General features: G+C 34.6%; 1 protein-coding gene across 6 annotated transcripts in view; it reads right to left on the bottom strand.

Moving 5' to 3' along the window:
- Lrba (LPS responsive beige-like anchor protein) overlaps window positions 1–20,507 on the bottom strand; it is a 719,595-nt gene that overhangs the window by 24,025 nt on the left and 675,063 nt on the right. For all 6 annotated transcript variants that reach the window (XM_076865289.2, XM_076865291.2, XM_076865292.2 and 3 more), the window contains exons 51-53: window positions 18,518–18,580; window positions 13,176–13,331; window positions 5,870–6,037 (exon numbers count right to left, since the gene is read on the bottom strand). In XM_076865289.2, coding sequence (XP_076721404.2) covers window positions 5,870–6,037; window positions 13,176–13,331; window positions 18,518–18,580 — 387 coding nt within the window. The remainder of the gene's footprint in view (window positions 1–5,869; window positions 6,038–13,175; window positions 13,332–18,517; window positions 18,581–20,507) is intronic.

Below are 20,507 nucleotides of genomic sequence, written 5' to 3'. Positions count from 1 at the left end.
CAGCCACAGGTCCACGCACACACACACAGTTATGCCCTGCTCTAAAAGCAGAAGAATTCTACTCTTAGATTTAAAAATGAGGAGGGACACAAAACTCATAGTTTTGGGGTACCTTCAGCTTCTCAACTAAATGAAAGATGGCACCACATTTCGAGAGTCGACACAGTAAAACTTAGTTGGCTAGAGAGAATGTGTACCATCTTAGATTAATTCCAGAAATTGTTTGAAATTAAAATTCCTATATGAGCATGAAGTATCAGACAGCCATCTCTGGTATGGCTCTATTGAAGTCTACATATGAAGATACTCAGGTTCAATTCGAGGGCATAAATCATCAGTTCTACTGTTCTCATATTTAAATGACTGTAGCCTATGGGCTGAATGGTATAGTCATTTTTCTCTGCAACTAAACAAGGTAAATAAATGTGATATATTGGCACATCACCCCACCACTCTGCATATGGTGCACATTAAGGTTGTATTCATTTGCCATATGAATATAATTCCTTTTACCACATCTACTATTAGTTACAAGCAGTAAATACAGAGTTGTTTTGCTGGAACTTGAAGGCCTGCATTACATCATGGAGCACTAAACATCTTAGACCTTCTGGAGAATTTCATAGACATACTTTTAATGTCGCCTGAACTTGAATACTGCTGGCATACTGCTTCAAAACCCTACTTGAATTCTTCAAGGAGAAAGAGAACACAGGGAAGTCTTGGTGCAATGGTATACACCAAAAGCAGGGCCAAAAGGGAAGCTTTGGATGAGGTACATCCTTGAATTAATGCCCTTGACAAAGAATCAGATCAAGAGTCATGTCCCAGGGATAAAAAGGCTACTAGCTTCAAGCATAGCTTTCCTATTCAAAATCTAGTGAACATAAGGAATCTAAATTAAAATACTTCTAAACAGTTTTGCCCAAATGTAGCTTACAAAAGACCTGTGCTCAATAAGATAATGAGTTTATCTCATAAAAACTGCAGCGCTTGTTTTATTAGGCATATATTGTGATTTTTCCTTAAAAGAGTTATTGTTAAGTTCCAAATCCATGTTAGGTAGGGCAAAATAAAAAATAAAGTAGAGGGGTAGGGCTGTAGCTTAGTGGCAGAGCTCATGACTAGCATGTGGGAGGTACTGGGTTCGATTCTTAGCAACACACACACACACACACACACACACACACACACACGGCATTCTGTCCATCTACAACTACCCAAAAAATGTTTTAAAAGAATAACATGGATTCCCTTTGAAAACTAATATATTTTATCACAAATGTACACATCTTGGCATTTGTGACCCATAAATAATAAACCACAGGCAATTAAAAACAAAGTACACCTGTGTTACCAAGTACTGATTTTCCTATTTCCCATGGTAAGTCCCCAAATGCATCCAGCAGATGGTGCTCTAGGCCACCTACTTACAAGAGGAATATGGTTTATATTGCATCCACCTATATTTTGGCAAGACAAAGAATAAGGATTTATCAGTAGCTTCAGTAAAACATATTAGGCTTTACGATAAAAGACATAATTCCTAAATATGTGTACAAAAATATACATATGCATAAGCACATGTGCACAGAGGCAACCAGTGAATAATTCACCCCTGGATGTCTTACGATACTACTTTTCTTACAGACTTGATGAGTAGTCTATGTGTTTATCAGTGGTATTTATAGTCACATGGCAAGATCATTCCAAATTCATTAAAAAAAAATTTAGAATGCCTTAAAGTTAGAATTCATTTTTAATTATTGCAGGAATGTCTCATTAGGGTGATACTAGTAAAATTAACAACAGTAGGATTTACGGTAATGACTTAAGTGATTGATGAGAGTATAACAAAATGAAGTTTTAGACAGAGAAAAAGCAGGGCAGCTATGGCATACAGTACTTTAAAAAACAGCTCTGTGGTCTGTTAATGCTAGCCTTATGGTTAATAAAACCTTCTTTCTAATTAACGGTGCTGAAATATTCTTAAAGAACAGAATCTTTTTGTTATGAAAAAAACTTGAATAGTTTTGTTTTTTTTCAGTAGACGCCATTCCCATAAAGGAGAAAGCTGACATAGATTAGCATGTCTGATTGCAAAGAGGAAAAAAAAATGCCACCTTTCAATCAAAACCAGAATGCAAGAATGGAAAAGTACTTTACTGAAATACTACACACACAAATCTATGCAACACTCTCACAGTCAGCAACCATTTGCTCCTAAAGCTAATCAACTGTGGCTTTAAAAGAATTACTCCAAGTCCTAAAAGTGCCAAATAAGCATTTAATTTTTAAAATCCAAGTTTATAATTTATTAATATAAAACAATCAATAAATAATAACTATTTAAATACCAATTGAATGCATGAGGGCATATTTTCTCTAGCATTTGGAAATGTGCAGTATGGACAATTTTATTCTGAAAGAAAAATATCTCAGGAAAAGTCTTCTGCTAGACAAGATTTAGTTCTAGAAAAGAGAGAGCAAGTCCTAGGGCAAGGAGAGGCAATGTACGTCTATATAGAAAATATCTATCATTGAAATACGCTTGGCTAATTTTATTTTTAAAAATCCACAACCAAATGAATCTTATTTTAAATTTTCTTGTCACTGAGAAAACTGATTTCCATAGCAGATTAACCATCACAAGACAAAAGAGTAAAAAATGAAAAACTATCTGGTGATATACAGGAAAGCGAGCCTTTTGCTAAGTACTCTAGGCAGGTTTCAGAGAACATCTGAATCTTTTTTTAAAACTCCAAATTATACCATGTATAGGCTTTATCAAGCTTGAATTAGCCTGATTTTGTCCAAATAATAAGCATATTTATGTTGGATAGCATTTTTTAAAATAGCTACATGGTTATCAACTTTGCATAGAACCCCATTATCATATTTGAAGAGAATGATACACATAGGCTCATGACCCTAGCAAGTTAAATTTCCACTTGTTATTATGATTTTTAAATTAAAAACTAAATGAGAGCTGAATGAGGCCTATAAAATGAAATAAAAGCAATGTCTTAGTTTTTTTCCATTTAATTATTTCCCCCTTCAAGAAAGAAAATAAGTGTAAAATACAAATTTTAAGGTTGAGGCATTATATGCATTTTCAGGCCATATTGCAATTAGATGTATATAAAAGCCTGACCACTTCTTGAAGGTCATTTCTACTGCACCTAAGAGACATGCTACAGGAATGAGCAGAACCTACAACTCCCCTCTGAAAAGCTCTGTCTGCATTGTGGAGCCATCAATGAGCCAGAGGCTTATAAAATCCAAACCAGCTTGTGTGAATGTTTTAGTTTATACAAAGTAAAAATGTCTTTGTTTTTGTCATTTTTCTTTCAAAAAGCTTAGAAAAGCTTTTTCATTTTTTTTTAATGTGTGCAAATTCTTATAATATGAAAAAGTGCCTATTTGTCTTTCTCCCAGATTCATCCTTCAAAGCTAAAGCTAAATTAAATTGGGACATCAGATGTTATAAAAGGGCCAGAAAGGACAAGGTTCACTTTGAGAAAGGTAATTTAATTTAGTCAAGATACATTACAATTTTCTAAAATTTGTATTAGATGTGCTGTTTTATTATTCTTTTATTTTTTCCTCCTCATTACCAGCATTACTAGGAGTTAATGTCCACCATACTACAGACAATGAGAGAGTATAGATGAAGTGCTTCATGAAAAATATAACATTATAATATGTACTCTAATGCCAACAAGATGGTGTTTGTGCGGTGATTTATTTGCTGAGCATCCTGTGCTTCTGATAACACCTTAGGCCAGTTACTGCTGTTGCTTTCATTTTATAGACAAGAGAAAAGAATCACAGCAGAACTGGGAACTTAGATTTTAGATTTTACTACGAACTCCAGATTAGATCACACCTACTTGATTCATTTTTTAAAGAACATGCGTGTAAAAACCATCTCTACATTAATTTATAAAATACTTAAGTATATAAAGATATATTTAAACGTATACCACCAAGCCCCCATATAGAAATAGAATAGTTTCCACGTTCTGGAAAAGCTGAGGATTTCTCATTTTAAAATATATCAAGTCTGGCACCAAACAAACACATTATACCTAAATTTCTGAAATGCAACAGCAATTACATACGAGTATAGCTAGTAATGTCTTTACATCTCAGAATACACATTAGTAATGACTATGCACAGCATACAAAACATGATTAAGTAAATGAGTAAAAAAGAAAGCAAAACAACCAAGACGCACATTGCTTCCTTTGCAGATGTGTGTACGTGTGTTTTGTTCCTAAATGTTTTAAGATAAATAATAAAATGGTAGATTGATTATCTATGTCAAATTTAAGTTCACCTGAGATAATTTAGTAAATCTTGTAAATGGAAAAAAGAAATTGAAACTAGTCACTCAACCTAGAGGCCAGAAGGCCGAAAAACAGGATCATCAGTGTGCATATGAGAAGAGTGTCAAGTACGTTCCTACAGAATATGAAGAACAAAATCCCTAAAACCGGTAGCTTTAAAATTGATACTGTAACTATATGCATAAAATGGAGAGGTCTGTATAAATATGTAAGATACACACCACGTGCACACTTCGATTTGATCTGATCACAAAGACTGAGTTATCCACAGTATTATAACCACTGATTTTTCATATTCTATTCATGTAGGGAGTTATTCCTACTTTCATTAAAATAAGAAATACATATTAAAAGTTAACTGAGTAAAATCTGTGTTTACTTACCAGTCCAAAGGCTATAACATACATAATAAGAAGCAACTTGGAAAAATACTTTGCATATATTCCTTTTAAAGTCATACTAGCCTTTGACTAAATTTTTTGAACAAAGCTTTTGCTTTCACACAAATATTATCCATTTAAGCACAACTCTCAGGAGTTGATCCAAAATACAATGGGCTTAAACATATTCACAGTGTTTCATAATTTAAGGCTGAGTGACAGAAGTAAATACCACAGTATTCAGGTAATCAGGGACAACATGATCCTTCCTTAGCCAAATACATTGTGACTTACTTTATATTAAGAAACTGTAAATATTTAAGAGCAGTTCAAATGCTCTACCTTATGAAGTAAAAAATCTAAAGCTATTCTTGCAGGAATTCTTCACTATTGTCATAATCATTTTAATTAAATTCTCATTTTTCAGGTGGTCCCTTTAATTGTTTTTTCCTACTTCTTAATGTGTTTTCTGAAGCCATTTCTTTTCTGCAGCTGTGTGCGATTGGCTTTAATGGTTGCTGCTTCCTTTTTTGCCTTCTGTGAATTACAATTTTAAATGGTTACACATTTTTTGTTTTACTGCCTTCAGCACAGTTTCATAAAGATGTTTAAGGCTGTTGGTGAACATTTTCATTTCCCATCTGAAAAACCAAGAGCCAATTTGAATATTCCATATTGGCCTTTTATGACCTATTTTATCTTTTAATATGTAAATGAAAGCATAATTTTATAAAGACTGGTCGATTTCCATGAAATTATAATTTTTATTTTGCTCTTTTAAAATATGAATTCAATAAACAAGATAATATGTGATTGTTCTTTTATGTTATGTCTTTTTGTTCATGAATAAAACACCTCTATTTTATTTGGTGACAGCCATTTCCAATGAAGAGCTAGCAGTTTTAGATTGTAAGAATAACTTATAAGAGAAAAGTAAGATTTCATGCATCAATTTTAATTATCATGGCCACAAAATGTTTTAATGACCAGTCCATTTAGATATTTCTTAAATTATAACTAAGAAATTAAAAATACTTGATTATTCAGTTTTACTCTCACCATAAGGTAACTTATACTGCAATATGTTATTTCTACATCACATGTAAAAGTTTACTTAAAATGTAAGTTGTACTTACCACCTGGGTTATCTCCAATTCCACTGCTTTTTCCATTCCAGTACCACAGCAGAAGCGTAGCATCACGTGACCCTGAGAGAATGTAGCAATTTCCCCCAATATATGACTCAGAACGAGTGAGGCAAGTGACGACATCCCAATGGCCAAACACCACTTGGATCAATTTTCCTGAAATAGAAAACAATTTTCTTTTAAATTTACTAAATTGCTATTTAAAAAAATAAAGTAAGTTTCTAGTGAGCAGATAACAACTTGTGATGCCATTTTAACTCAGATTCTGAAAACTCGGATTTTATAACAACAACTCTGAATTTTTCCTTAAATATAAACAATAACAAAAAATCAATTAAACAGTGGTAACACTTTTGAAAGGCATATGTTAAACCTATTTCAACAAATGATTCTTGAGGACCAAGAGACCATATCCTTTACAAATGGCTACTGTAAGTAACAAATGGATCGTGTTTACTTATTAAAGCAGGCTCAGGAGCACCCTTACTGGAACCATTTTTAACATTTTCTTGAGTAATCCTACATGATTGAAAATAAAACAAAGCTTGGTTGCCTTTCTGTAAAAGTACTTTGTAATTCAGATTTCACTAATATAAACCAGTCTCTGAATTAGTGAAGATTTAATGTATTTCTTCTTCTTTTAAGTCACTTTGGAGAGAGCTTCTGCTTTTTCAAACTGGGATTACATGAGTCCATCCAATGTAATTTTTGATGAAAAGACTAATTTATTGTGATTGCAATTTGAGCCAAGTCATTCTTTCTTTGTTTTAATTGTCTGAATGATGAAAATTCCTTTGGGGGTGATGATGAAATCAAGATTAGGCAGTTTAATGGTGATGGCTGGGTACAGTGGAGAGGAACCCAGTCAACTTACTATACCCACAGGGCTTCAAACACAGAAAGAGATGTCCAAGTAAAGATGTCGGGAAAAAACACTAAAGCCCTTGCCCTTTAGAACTTTTGTTCATCCAGAGATTGTGCTAAAATTCATAAGAACTCATCTACAGAATTAAGTATCTGTCGCAGCTCCTCTACACCATCCCTAAAGTTAGTTCTACTAACATTCCTTTGAAATGTCTACAGAATCTACAAATGAATCTCAAAGAATCTATTAGGCATAGATTTTTTAAACAGTCTCAGTAGAGTCATAAAAATATTTCAAATAGTCAAGAAAAAGACTACTAAACTGAAGAAAAAAAAATGTGCCTAAAAAGCTTGTGTGTTTCAATTGGAATACATAATAAACTATTCAGAAGTACTGGCATCTAAGTGTTTTTAACTTTTCAAGCTAATAATGAATGTAATTAAGAAAGAATTTGCATTAAAAAAATTTAAGTTCTTGATTTTAATAAACCCATGGTGGTGCATGCCTGTAATCCCAGCAATTTAGGAGACTGAGGCAGGAGGATCACAGGTTCCAGGCCAGCCTCAGCAACTTAGTGAAACCTATGCAACTTGGTGAGACCCTGTCTCAAAATAAAAGGGACTGAGAAGGTAATTCAATGGTGAAGAACCCTAAGGTTCAGCACCAACTATGGCATGGTGGTGTCCAAGGACACCAAACAGACGAACATGTAAGTAACTACAAATAGTGACAAGAATTGTACAAGAAAAGAAGATCAGTAAAAGTAACAAAGTAGAACATAATTTGGGTGTCAGGGAAGCTCTCCATAAGATGGGGACATTACACATTTACATTACAATCCTCACTACCAAAGGAATAAAATAAACCTAAGGTTTATTACAAGTCTAAAAATTTAAAAATAAAATGCTGAAAGATATATTATCCACATCAGGTGGAATGCTGAATATATGTTTTCACTCATGAGTGGTAGTCTTGCACATAGCATAGTACTAGTAACTTTAATATCAAATTTATTTCAATCTCAAAAGCAAAACAAAAAGTACATTCTTTTCCTCCCATGATTCAGTGGAAGCAAAGACTTCAGTCAAGGCAGGTGTTAACTGCTAAATATTCAAAAAGTTGTAGGTGGACACAATACCTTTACTTTATTATTTTTTTTAAAGAAAGAGAGAGAGAGAAAAAAAATTTTAATATTTATTTATTTATTTATTTTAGTTTTCGGCAGACACAACATCTTTGTTTGTATGTGGTGCTGAGGATGGAACCTGGGCCGCACACATGCCAGGCAAGCACGCTACCGCTTGAGCCACATCCCCAGCCCACTTTTTTTTTTTAATATTTATTTTTTAGTTATAGTTGAACACAATACCTTTATTTTATTTATTTATTTTTATGTGGTGCTGAGGATTCAACTCAGGGCCTCACACATGCTAGGCAAGCGCTCTACCACTGAGCCACAACCCCAGCCCGTCTTCAGCCTTTTAAATGAACACCAACAATATTTTCACTTACAAAATTAGGTTATATCTATTTTTAAATTATGGTAAGAATTCAAGACTTTCCAGAATCAAAAACACCAAGATAGAAAATTAAGTATGAAAAACATAATAATTTTTACTTCATTTTAAAATGAAGAGGTCTAGTAGTGAATGGGTACCATGAGATTACAGGCAGGCCTTACATAAGATAAGAGAAGTGAGAAGTCAGGTAGCTGAATGTACTTTTTTCTTTTGTACTGGAGATCAAACCCAGGGATGCTTAACCACTAAGTCACATCCCCAGACCTTTATATATATATATATATATATATATATTTTTATTTTGAGACAGGGCCTCCCTATGTTGCTGAGACTGGTCTGGAATCTGCAGTCCTCCTGCCTCAGCCTCTGAGCCACTGGCATGCACCACCACACCTAGCTGAATGTACTCTTACTAATAATTAGAAAACTGAAAGTTAAATTAGTGTGTTTTAATCACTGAAGGAAACTGTACACTCCATATTGTGTGTATGTGTTGATCAGTGAGTATGTAAGTGACTTGTGTTTAGCCTATTGCTAAGTGTGAGTGTGTAAATACTGGGGTGACTTAAATAGGTTATTTCCAGATAGACTTATTTTGGATGTGAAACTCAGCAAGGAGTATGAGAGAAAGAACTAGAACTAAGTAGGAACCTGTGGTAGGGGGTGCGGAGGGGGCACCAGGAGGTTCCCAAAGAGCAGCCGTTTACTTGCTACCTTACTTCCCAACACCTGTGGGCACAGGGTGGAAAGATTTAGCAAGGAATTAAGGCTGCATTAAATAGAGGCAGAATGTTCTAAGATTCACGTGTTAATTCCCATTAGTTAAGTCCATGGCCGTTTTTCCAATGTCAGAGCCCTTGGAAAGCATATCCTCAGTCACTGTGCATTCTTCTGCAACTAAAATTCCCTGATGTCTTAATTTTTGCCTATATAGTTATCAAAATAATTTTTCATTTGAAAACTGTTGACTGAGCACCTGCAGAGTGCAAGCGCCAGGCTTGTTTAGGTGGACATGGTGGTGATCAGACACAGTCCTGCTCTCAGATCACCAACTATGGCATGGTGGTGTCCAGGGACACCAAACAGACAAACATGTAACTACAAATAGTGACAAAAATTATACAAGAAAAGAAGATCAGAGAAAGTAACAGGTAGAACACAATTTGGGTGTCGGGAAAGCTCTCCATAAGATGGGGACATTTACACAGTTACTTGGAAAGGGTTTCATATTTTAATAAAGATTAACTTTACTCTCTACAATTTATACTTCAGACCCAACCCTGGAAAACATTATTTTTTTTAGGTTTACTTTTCCCTGCTCTGGCAGGCTTCTGTGGCAATCTCTGCTGTTGCTACGAGGTTGAGGCTCACTCCTCCTAAATAAATCACAACATATAAATACCTGCTGCTCTTTTTGGTAAATTATTTTCTGATAATCTCATAAGTGTTCCTCAACCTTTATTTTTTGTTTCCTTTAATACTAGTCCACCTCTCCACACACTAATATCAAATATTACCACAAGCACTAGAATATCCCTTTTTTGACAGAACAAATTTTCTAGTTAATGTTTTATTTGACAGCTGTGCTACAAATAAAAAAATTCCAGCTCAGGACTCTGCACCACTGAATCTAAAATGTGGCCTGAAAATAATTCCAACTGCCGGGGGAAGGTTTTATTGTTGCCTCTGCTGTTCTGGTTGTGCCCCGAAAACATGATTTATGTTTAAAGAATTTCCTGTTACAACCATGTTTCTCCTCCCTCCTCCCCCCACCAAATCTAATAAGAGAAGGAATTTTTTTTTTGGCTTGTGTGCTAAAATATAATTGAATTCAACACTTGTGATAGCTTTGCCATTATATATTACTGATCATACAGTTTTTCCCATGCTTCTCTGACAAACATAGAAAAAAATGTTTAATATTCTTTTTGTTGTTAAAAACAAACGCATTTACCTTAACTGAGATTATTTTAAAATCTACCATCCAAGTTTGCATATAGACATTGAGAAAGATACTTGGATTATCATTTGACATATTTTTTTTCCTTCAAGTCTCTGGCAAGTATAAATAAATATTTTTATTCACAACTTATGGAAATGAAGTTTAAAGTAAGGCTACTCCTTGTGAGAATGCTTTATTCACACATAATTTTTAAAAAGTACATTAGGTTTTTGGGAGAAGGAAAACAACTGATATCTAGTTTATTAAATTTTATGTAACATGGCAGATGTACCAAGAACTTAGTGTTACAAATTATAATGTTTTCCAAATTAACCAATGATTGGTGACACCTGTATGAGACAAGAGGGTACAATCACAAAGAATGCTATATTTGAAGACAGAAGAACTAAATTACAAGGCCCAGTTCCATCAGCATTACCTACATAAATTTCAACATGTTACTTAACCTCTTTAAACCTCACTTCAATCATCTGAAAAATAAAGATAAGGACATCTGTCTACTCCACAGGATTATTGTGAGTTGAAAACAATATCATGTATGTAAAAGAATTTTTATAAATTCTAAAAAACTGTGAATATAGGAATTAGCTTGATTATTAGTATTATGAAAGTGAAGCTACTTTTGGTTTATAATATTAACATTCAATGCCTTTAAAAAATAGGGAACATCTGGGGCTGGGGTTGTGGCTCAGTGGTAGACTGCTTGCCTTGCACACTGGGTTTGAGCCTCAGCACCACAGAAAAAAAAGAATAAAGATATTGTGTCTATCTACAACTAAAAATATATTTTTTAAAAATAGGGAACATCAACAAATTAAAAACACTTAAATGTCAAAATCGCTTATATGAAATTTTGGAAAAGACAAGAGGAGATGAGGAACGGGGCAGTGTTTGCAGGAGGCTGAGGGTGTGGGAAGAAGTTGGGCAGCACAAAGGAAATTCTGGAGGGCAGTGGAGTTGCTCTGTACCCTGATTGTGATGTGGTTACTTAACTGTATGCACTGTCGAAACTAATAAGTATAAACCAAAAGGAACAAATTATACCACCTAAATTTAAAAATAGGTTTTTCTAATGTGTGAACAACCAATATACTACTTAAAAGAATATTTACAAGAATCTAGTGAGAAGATATAACAGGTTTAACCTGAAAGTTAATTTGTGTAAAAAAGAGAGCACAATTCGAGATCAAGTAATGCTAAGGCTGGCAATACCATAGAATAAAAAGGCTAAAATTTGAATTTGATTTCAAAGCAGAGCAAATTCATTATAAAAATTCATTATAATTTCCTACATTTTAGGAAAACTTACCAGTCAGTTCCCATTGTATTTTTAGAGAAAGTTAGTGAAATTTCAGGTTCAATAGTGTTCCACCTCAAAGACTTAAAACATCTAGTAAAAGCCTGAATGAGCATGCTTTATTCAAGACCCCCAGAACAAAGATATAAGCTATTAAAAAAAACTAGATCATCAATTCCATAAAGCAAAAATCATGCCTAAAAACAATTTATGGAGTTACCTCAATGAAAGGTTCATGGTCAATTATCATTTCCCTACTTTCTCTTAGCTATTTATAATACTATAAAAGAATGAAGAAAAAAAAACAATTAAACTCCTTGAGTAATGAATACTCCATTTTTCAATATACCATACTTGGTAATATAGGAGCATAAACTCATACTTTACATATTACTAATAAGACTGAAAGATTATTTACCTTAAAGCATTTAATTAACTAGAAATCTCAATTAAATAGATATTTCCATTCTGTAATAATATTTCACTAAGACATATGTAGATTCTTGTTTTAGTTAAAATATCTACTTCCAGGGGTTCAGAGCATAGCTCAGTGGTTGAGTACTTTCTAAGCATGTTTAAGGACCTAGGTTCAATTACCGGCACCAAACAAAACAAAACAAAACAAAAACACTTCCATAATAAATATTGATTAGTCTAATGAACTGATATATAATTTTAATTATTTAAAGTATTTGATTACATATTCATTATGTGTTTGTTTTATCCTGTTTCTAAACTCCATGAAATATCTAAATGCTTTTCCTATATGCAAACATTTATAAACATTTCTTGGGTTGTATCTCCTGTAATAACACAGAGGAGAGCTTGTTTGTCCCCTAGGGAGATGCATGCAAATACATATACAGACTTAAACTATATTTTAACAAGAGTTCCTGTCACACATAAAATCAGTAGTCTGCTACTTTTCTTCATGATGGTGCAGCTTTTGGCAACATTCTATGCAGAATTGGGTGGAGGCAAGATATCTGCTCCCAAGAAAGATACTTAATGAGTCTTTCCAGTGAGGAAAAGAAAATCTTTTAAATAACACAAAAGCAGAAAGATACACTATGTCATAAGATCATGCACATACACATGTGTATAGTATTTTCATAGGGGGTTTGTCTTCAAAACGGTGCCTGGTAGATAAACCTACTATAAAAGACTGCTACTTAAAAACAAGTTGTAGTTTACTCAATAATGGACAATGTGGCAGATTAGTTGGCAGATTATCATAATAATAAAATAAATATTTATATAAATAATATTAAATAATATTTTTTTTTCTTTTTTGGTACTGGGGATTTAACCCAGGCTTTACCACTGAGCCACATCCCCAGTCTTTTTTGTTTTGTTTCTTGAGACAGGGTCTCATCAAGTTGTGGAGGGCCTCACTAAATTGGAGAGGCTGGCTTTGAATTTGTGAACCTCCTGCCTCAGCCTCCGGAGGCACTGGGATTACAAAATGCACCACCATTCCCAGCAGCAGATTATTTTTTGAAAGGGGAAAACTGTGTCCTCTCATTCTTATTTTACAAATTTCAGAATTATATAGTTTTTGGAAGGAAGAAGATAAGGAAAGCATTCTAAGCCTCACAATGCCAATAGTTACAAACTTTAGCTCACTAATGGAGGAACATAAAAATTACCTGTGTCTGTAGAGTAGACTCGGAAACTCTTATCCCAGAAGCCACAGACGAGAATATAGCGGTTGTCTGAAGTGATGACAAAGCACTGGGAGTGGACTTGAATACTTTGGTCTAAAAGGTCAGTGATTTGCCTCCTGTGCATTCCTGTATTGCTGGCTGTGAGAATAGAGGAAGGAAGAAAAAACCTACTAAGCACACATGGGCAAAGACTGTCATACTGGGAGTTAGGGGTGAGGAGGAAAGGGGACAATTTCTAAAATAAGAATACTTGACCTTTAACTTTAAATTAATAATATTTGAAAAACCCAATAGGAAAACACAATTGCTAGAAAAATGTGGGTGGTTAAGTTCAAGATCTTGGTAAAAAATTTTTGCTTAGAGAAAGAAATAATAACATACAATTTAAAAATAGTGTACAGTTCGCAGTACATGCTTTCTAGCTCTTGGGCAGGACCAAACTAGATTACAACCTCCAGACTGCATCACAGTTAGGTTTGTGTTTCTGACAATCTCATTACATCTATTGTCATGAGAATGGATTCATGTTGTGACAATCTATTACCTTTAACATTTTGTCACAAGGAAGAGATATTAGGATTTAAATGTCATATACTTGAAATATTGTAGCATCTTGTACTACTTTGGCTTTAACGGGTCTTTAATTTGACTAGATGGGAACTCCCATTTCCCCTGTTTACAGCTGTGCTTGCATGTGAGGAAAGGCTAAAATGACTATTTATTAAAGATTCTTGTAATTGAAAAAGCCAAAGCACAGCACACTGCCACTTTCTTACTCCTTATTGAAGCAATAAAACAAGACAGTCTGGCAGTGTGTTCCAAGTGCTTCAGAGCACCTGAGATGCGGTTTGTCACAGGCATGAGGGCAGACACAGAGTGACACGAAGCACCAGGAAAAGTAATAATCCTCTTGGAGGATACTATCAAGTATGCCATTATCAGAGAAGGAATTTTCACTGAGATGCATTTTTGGCTTTGCTTCCGGGGATCTAATTCAGCTTTTACTTTCAAATGCAAATAATGGCTCTCGCACTGTGAAAGAAACTCTATTATACCAGAAATTCAGAATGGACAATACTAATTTATGCATCTAACTAGTAAGCTCTTTTTACCAGTTTTCAATTTTTGAGGAAAAAAGTTACACATTATTAATAAATATGAAAATAGAAAGATATTTATATTCATTGTGTATAATAACTAAATTTATGTGGATGGTTTAATAGAAGGCTCGGAAACAAGGAAAAAAGTGTTCCAAACACCCTCCTGTGCTGTGCTGGGAACCACTGGGGACACAGAGGATGGAATCGTCCCTGCCATTATGGTATACACCACATGATACACATGTACATGCGAAGTCCTGCAGAACTCTACCAAAGTCTGTGGGCACAGCGTGGCCATTTTAGGTCAGGAGATAACTGTTTGGTAATGTAGGTTTCTTATACTTCGGGTGAATTAATGGACTAGAAAGTAATAGCAGTAGAAAACAGGCAGAATTCTAGTTGGGGATCATTTCTCCCCATTCTTCCACACAAAGGGAAGTTGCTAGCAGATGAAAAAGCTTTTATGGATATGGTAATGTAATAGAAAGAAACAGTATACTACTGCAGTGAAGGTGTGTGATAACATTTTTTTTTTTAAATTCCCCAAAACCTAGAAATCAAAAACAATATATGTTGTACTTTCTAAACTGGTTACTGCAAGTATCTGTGCAAGTATTTCATTCCACATGGGAACTATGAAAATGCTTATTTTGGGCAGTGTTTATATGACTTCTGCTTCTATGATATAAACTTCCATTGGTCACTTTTGGGTAGTGGCCTCTGGGAAAACCTCTTCAACAGATCTGGGCATATGCATAATTTTGAACTCAGGGACCACAAAGTACCCACGGACAAAGGCTGATGCCCCTTCAGCCTTAAGATGAACTATTTCCTAAGCAAGTGCTTATAATTTAACATCACAAAGCCATCTATCTATCTAGCTAGCTAGCTAGCTAGCTAGCTATCTGGTATATTTCACAGCAGCTTTTACATAATCTTATTGTTTTCAATAGTAAACTTCTTGAGATTCAGTAAAGTACTTTTATTCAATGAAAATTGAGTATATTTGTCTAAATAAGCAGTCTTCAAACTCAGGCATGCATACCCCTAGGGGTATGAGACTTCCCAGGGGATAAACAGGCACAGATGTTTTTAAGGGAATCAATCTCTAGTTCTTCAACTTTCATATTCTCTTGCCTAAAATTGATTTGCCTGAGAACTCTCCTGTGAGTTTTCCTTTCTCGTCTCCCTTTCTTCATGGTCTTCTAACACTAGATAAAATAATGAGATATTTCCCTTCCATGTAGAGTCTTACTAGGATGCTTTACCCCAGGGTATAAACATCTCTTGGGAGCTTAATACAGGGATAATTCAAATAGTGATGTGATATCAAAAAGTGAATGCTTAGATAATGTATTCTGTGTAGTTAAGGTGGTTTTCAATAAAATAAAATGAGGATCTAATCACACTGTTAATTAATACATCATTAAAAATAAGCTTCAATAATAGATTGTTACAATGAAAGATAACTTATTATTAGACCACAAAGATAACTTATTATTAGATCGCTATATAAATTTTGCCACATACAAAGGAGTTCAAAGATGTCTGACACAGTTAAAACTCCTTCCTTTCTCATCTATTTTCTATGTGAGTAACATTCCTTAGAGCTTCCATATCTTCTTTATTTTGGAGATGAGGTCTCAATATACAGGTTGGTTTTGGACTCTTGGACTCAACTGATCCTCCTGCCTCAGCTTCCCAAGTGCTGGGATATTGGCGTGCATCACCTTGCCTGGCTATCATTCCCATCCTTAAAAACAAAATAGTAGGATAGACCTGTTGACACACAGTAGGTCCATCTAGGAATACCCAAACTAATTGGGAGAAAGCTCCATCTATTTCAATAAAAACTGGTTTCCAATAAATGTCTGTGTTATTTTTACATTTAATAAATGTTTTATTATAATGCTAACATAAGTATTAATACTTATAATGATCACTCAATATAGATTAATTTTTTAGAAAGGTGAGCCTTCTGGTCATAGAAAATTTTTAAATTTAAATTTATATACCTATGTTTAATTTTCTGTATATTTTTATTGCTGAAAAGTGTAATTTTAAAAAGGTAAGATAAAATTATGTGTGGGAAGTAGGATAAAAACATAAATTGAAGATGAAACAGGAATGAAGTAAAATTTCTAATTATTAAGGACTTTTATACGCATTTTTAAAAAACAGAAATTGTTTCTAGGTGCAGTAGTGCACACCTGTAATCCCAGCAGCTCAGGAGGCTGAGGCAGGAGGATCACAAGTTCAAAGCCAGCCTCAGCAACTTAGCAAAGAAGCCCTGTCTCAAAACAAAACATAAAAAGGGCTGGAGATGTGGCTCAGTGGTTAAGTACCCCTGAGTTCAATCCCTGGTACCAAAAAATTAAAAATAATAATAAAAAAAATAGAAATTGTTGAGTATCAATTCATTCTGATACTTAGGGATTCCATTGGATACATTAAATTTTTTCATCTATGCCAGAAATTCTAAGTATTTCAACTTGGGATGAAACTTTTAGAAGTCAACCTTAAAATTTTTGAGAAGATAACATGGTTTTAAATAATTATTTTAGGAACAGAGGCACAGCCTAATGACTGGAAATCTAGAGCACAGAGGGCAAGCGATGGTCCACAGGATGGATCAGGCCCATGCCTGTTTTTTTATATATATAGTTTTATTAGAAAACAACCATGTTCATTTATTTACGTATTGTCTATGGTGCCCTTTGTGCTATCATGTCAGAGTTAGGTAGTTGTTCTGAAACCTCATGGCTCACAAGCCTAAAATATTACTATCCGGCCCTTTACTAAAAAAGCTTACCCATCCTTGTTATAAAGGTTACAATTGCGGATTTAATTAGACTTTACACTAAAGATATTTATTGGCACATTTTAAAGCAAACAATGAGCCTATAAATCAGAAATAAGGCTTTCTATGACTTAGAGAATGGGCTTTACTATTTTCCTCACTTCTAAAGCTATACAAGTAAGATTTTAATTTTTTTAAAAAATGTATTCAAAGCAAAATGCAATTTAGAAAACAATAGTACTTATCCTTCATATAGATACTTTTTAGATTTCTGCTTATATTTTAGAAAATGGTAAATAAATTGGTTTTGAGCTTTAGGTTATTTTTGTCCATCCTGATAGTCTACCTGCAAATGGTAGCCATTTAGCTCTCTATTGAGATAAAGCTTTTAAAGACAAAAAAAGGTAATGTATGCATAGGGGACATCTTGGATTTGAAAAAATAAATCTATTAATTCATACACTTTCTTTAAAAATGTTAAACTCTACCAAATTTATTTGTACCACAGAAATCTGACAAAATTATGAGCCAAACATCAATGCTGGTAGCCTACCCCAGAGGGAGGCAACTGGGCTTCTTATTCTAAAAGTTATTGAACAGCATCTTCAAGGCTGAACATTCTTGGTGATGCCACATTTGAAATGCTCCCATATGGAGATGAAAATTCCAACGAACCTACTCAAAAGACATAGCAGCAATTACATATTCTAAGTCATGTGCTGCAGAAGCACAGTTTATCCCAATGGCTCTTTCTGATCTTCTCCCTGTTTTATCCCCCCTGAACAAATTTAACCTCCAATGGCAATTTATTGGGCTGCAAGACCCTAGGAAAATGAATACAAATATCTTAACGCTACCATTGGCTGGGTAATATATTTCAACTTTGAAACTGCTCTGCGATTGCACATTAATCCCCAGACTGAACGGAGGGTCTAGGAAGAAAGGATTGATCTCTTTTAATGATGAAACCCTGGCACTACAGTTTTATTTTTCACAACACAGTGCTGCTAAGAACCCCACTGTTATTATGAAAATTTCCCTAGCAAAGGAGCTCCATCACATTACCGGTGCACCAATTCATCATAACGTGCCTCGCTCCTGCTCATCAACAAGTCTGAGTGATGAAAAGATCCAATATTATCCTGACAGTACTTCATGCGCATTCTCAATCACACATTATTACAGCATCCATATTAATTTTCAGTGACACGCGTCCTAGGCCTGTTCAAATTAGGCAAACCAACGAGGGGGAGTTGATGAAATACCAGCATAGCCACAGCTCATTGCATTCCAATTTGCATGCAAATGGTTTATCAGGAAAATTCCATTCCCAGCAACCAGCAAGTGAAAAACAACTGTAATCTACACTTCAGGGCCACCATACAGAGCTTAATGAATCGCAAAGAGAGAAGGAAGTGACAGACCTATGAGAGGATCGATTTCCACTGGCAGCTGGTATGGCTGGTCTTGTACAGCACCTTGATGAGCTGGAATTCACAAAAGATTAGAAAAAAAAAAAGCATTATTTTTCATATAGTAAACTACATAAAAATGCACAAGTCAAATCTTACATAGAATTGTTTCCAACCTCCAAATCTTGCAGTTTTGTGAAATTTAAAGACTAAAAATCCAGGTGCTTTTATGGCTAGCTTATTAAACATTTATTTTAGATTAGTGCTGTTCTGAACATGTGCCATCAGCAGTGGCTCCAGTCCTGGGCCATAAGCTATAGCAGATGCTTGACTGGCAACCTCTGATGCTGCAACAAAACAAAATTAAGTGGTAAAGCGTGCTGAAAACAAAATGTGACAACCATCTGCTGACTGTAGCAAATACTATTTTTTCGTTACTTCTTAAAAAGGCAGTTTTGAATGCTGCAGCACAAAGGATCCACAAAAACGTCAGTTTATGATGGAGAAAGGGAAAGCTCTAAGTCAGGGAACATTTAATGTTTCATCCATCACTTAAAAGCAATCAATTGAAAGTTTGAATAAAAATAAAGAAAGCTATCCGCAGATAAATGTTTTAGTTAAATGCATTTGGCTGAAATATTTTCTTAAAGATTGGATTGAGGGTTTTTAAAAAAAGTTTTATTAATATTTAATATTTCCATGGTTTCAATTTAAAAATACTCTGAGAAGCAAATGAGTTAGAAAAATCAATCTATACTAAGAATAGTTTGTTCCATTCTCAAAATGACTTTAAAGATTCAGGCACACTTCTTTTTTTAACTGAAAAGAGGTTTTGCAAGCCATCTCCTTGTGGAAGGTAGGAGGACTTGGGCAGAGAGGAAGCCACTGGATGGGTATGCAGGCCAGCCGCATCATATGCCCTAAAAGGAAGAGTTTGGGAGAGATGATCTTTTCAGCTTCACAGTTCTGATAGTTAAATTCTGGGCCCTTTTCCAAACTATTTTCCCCAAATGACTCACGCATTCACCCTGGTTAGTATCTGCCTTTTATAGACTCACAAGGATTTACATTACCACTTGGTTGATATTAGAGCTCTGCTCAATACTATAAGATTTTAGGAGATCTTCCTGTCTTTGAGGGGATGAAAATAATAATCAGCTATATTTCAATGAGTTCATTCGATTATTTTAAAACTTACTGTCTTATTTTCCCTAGTTAATACATGCCAACTTTTCAAGGATGTCTGGAAGGCCATTAATACTGATAAATATCTAAGTAAGTACAATATTGGCATTAAAGTTTATAGTTTAGTGTGTATAAGAAGCTGAAGCCACAACGACTCACTCTTTTTTATTGAAGGTATTTGCCTTTGCTGATTACTGGCTCTGCTGATAAAGAAATCATAGGCTGCCTGATCAAGGAAAAAGCCCCAGAGCCTCTGGTCTGCCCAAGAGTAATACCAGTGTCAATCTGCACTAATGCCTTGAGAACTTTTCCCTACTTCTCTGAGAATCTAAGCTCATTGGAACATTAAAACCACTGTCAGTGAAAAGGGCTTATGGAAGTAATCTTACCACTGACCATCTGACCAGTAATTTGCAACTGACCATTATGTGACCTTGGGTAAGTTATGTAGCCTCTGTACTTCAGTTCCCTAATCTGGGTTTAGCTGGATAATATAAAATTGCCAACCTGACCATTTTGACCTATAAAAACAGCAATTTGATATGGTTTGACTAAAAACAGAACCTATATCCTCAACTTGTTGGAGGGCTTAAGTACACATAAAATCATTAAAATGATCCTTAGAAACTAGAAAATGCTTTATAAACATTAGCTGTTGTTATTTATTTTGGAGGAAGTCTTCCAAGTCCTTTGAATGAGAGAAGAAGATAAAGATTTTTTTTTCTCTTTTGAGGTGCTAGGGATCAAATCCAGGGCCTGTTTGAGGCACATGCTGTATTGCTGAGCTACAGCCTAGTCCAGGATTATGCCTTTTCTA

This window comes from Callospermophilus lateralis, chromosome 8 (assembly GCF_048772815.1).
Source record: "Callospermophilus lateralis isolate mCalLat2 chromosome 8, mCalLat2.hap1, whole genome shotgun sequence".
Classification (NCBI taxonomy): domain Eukaryota; kingdom Metazoa; phylum Chordata; class Mammalia; order Rodentia; family Sciuridae; genus Callospermophilus; species Callospermophilus lateralis.
This window is presented reverse-complemented; position numbering and strand designations above follow the sequence as displayed.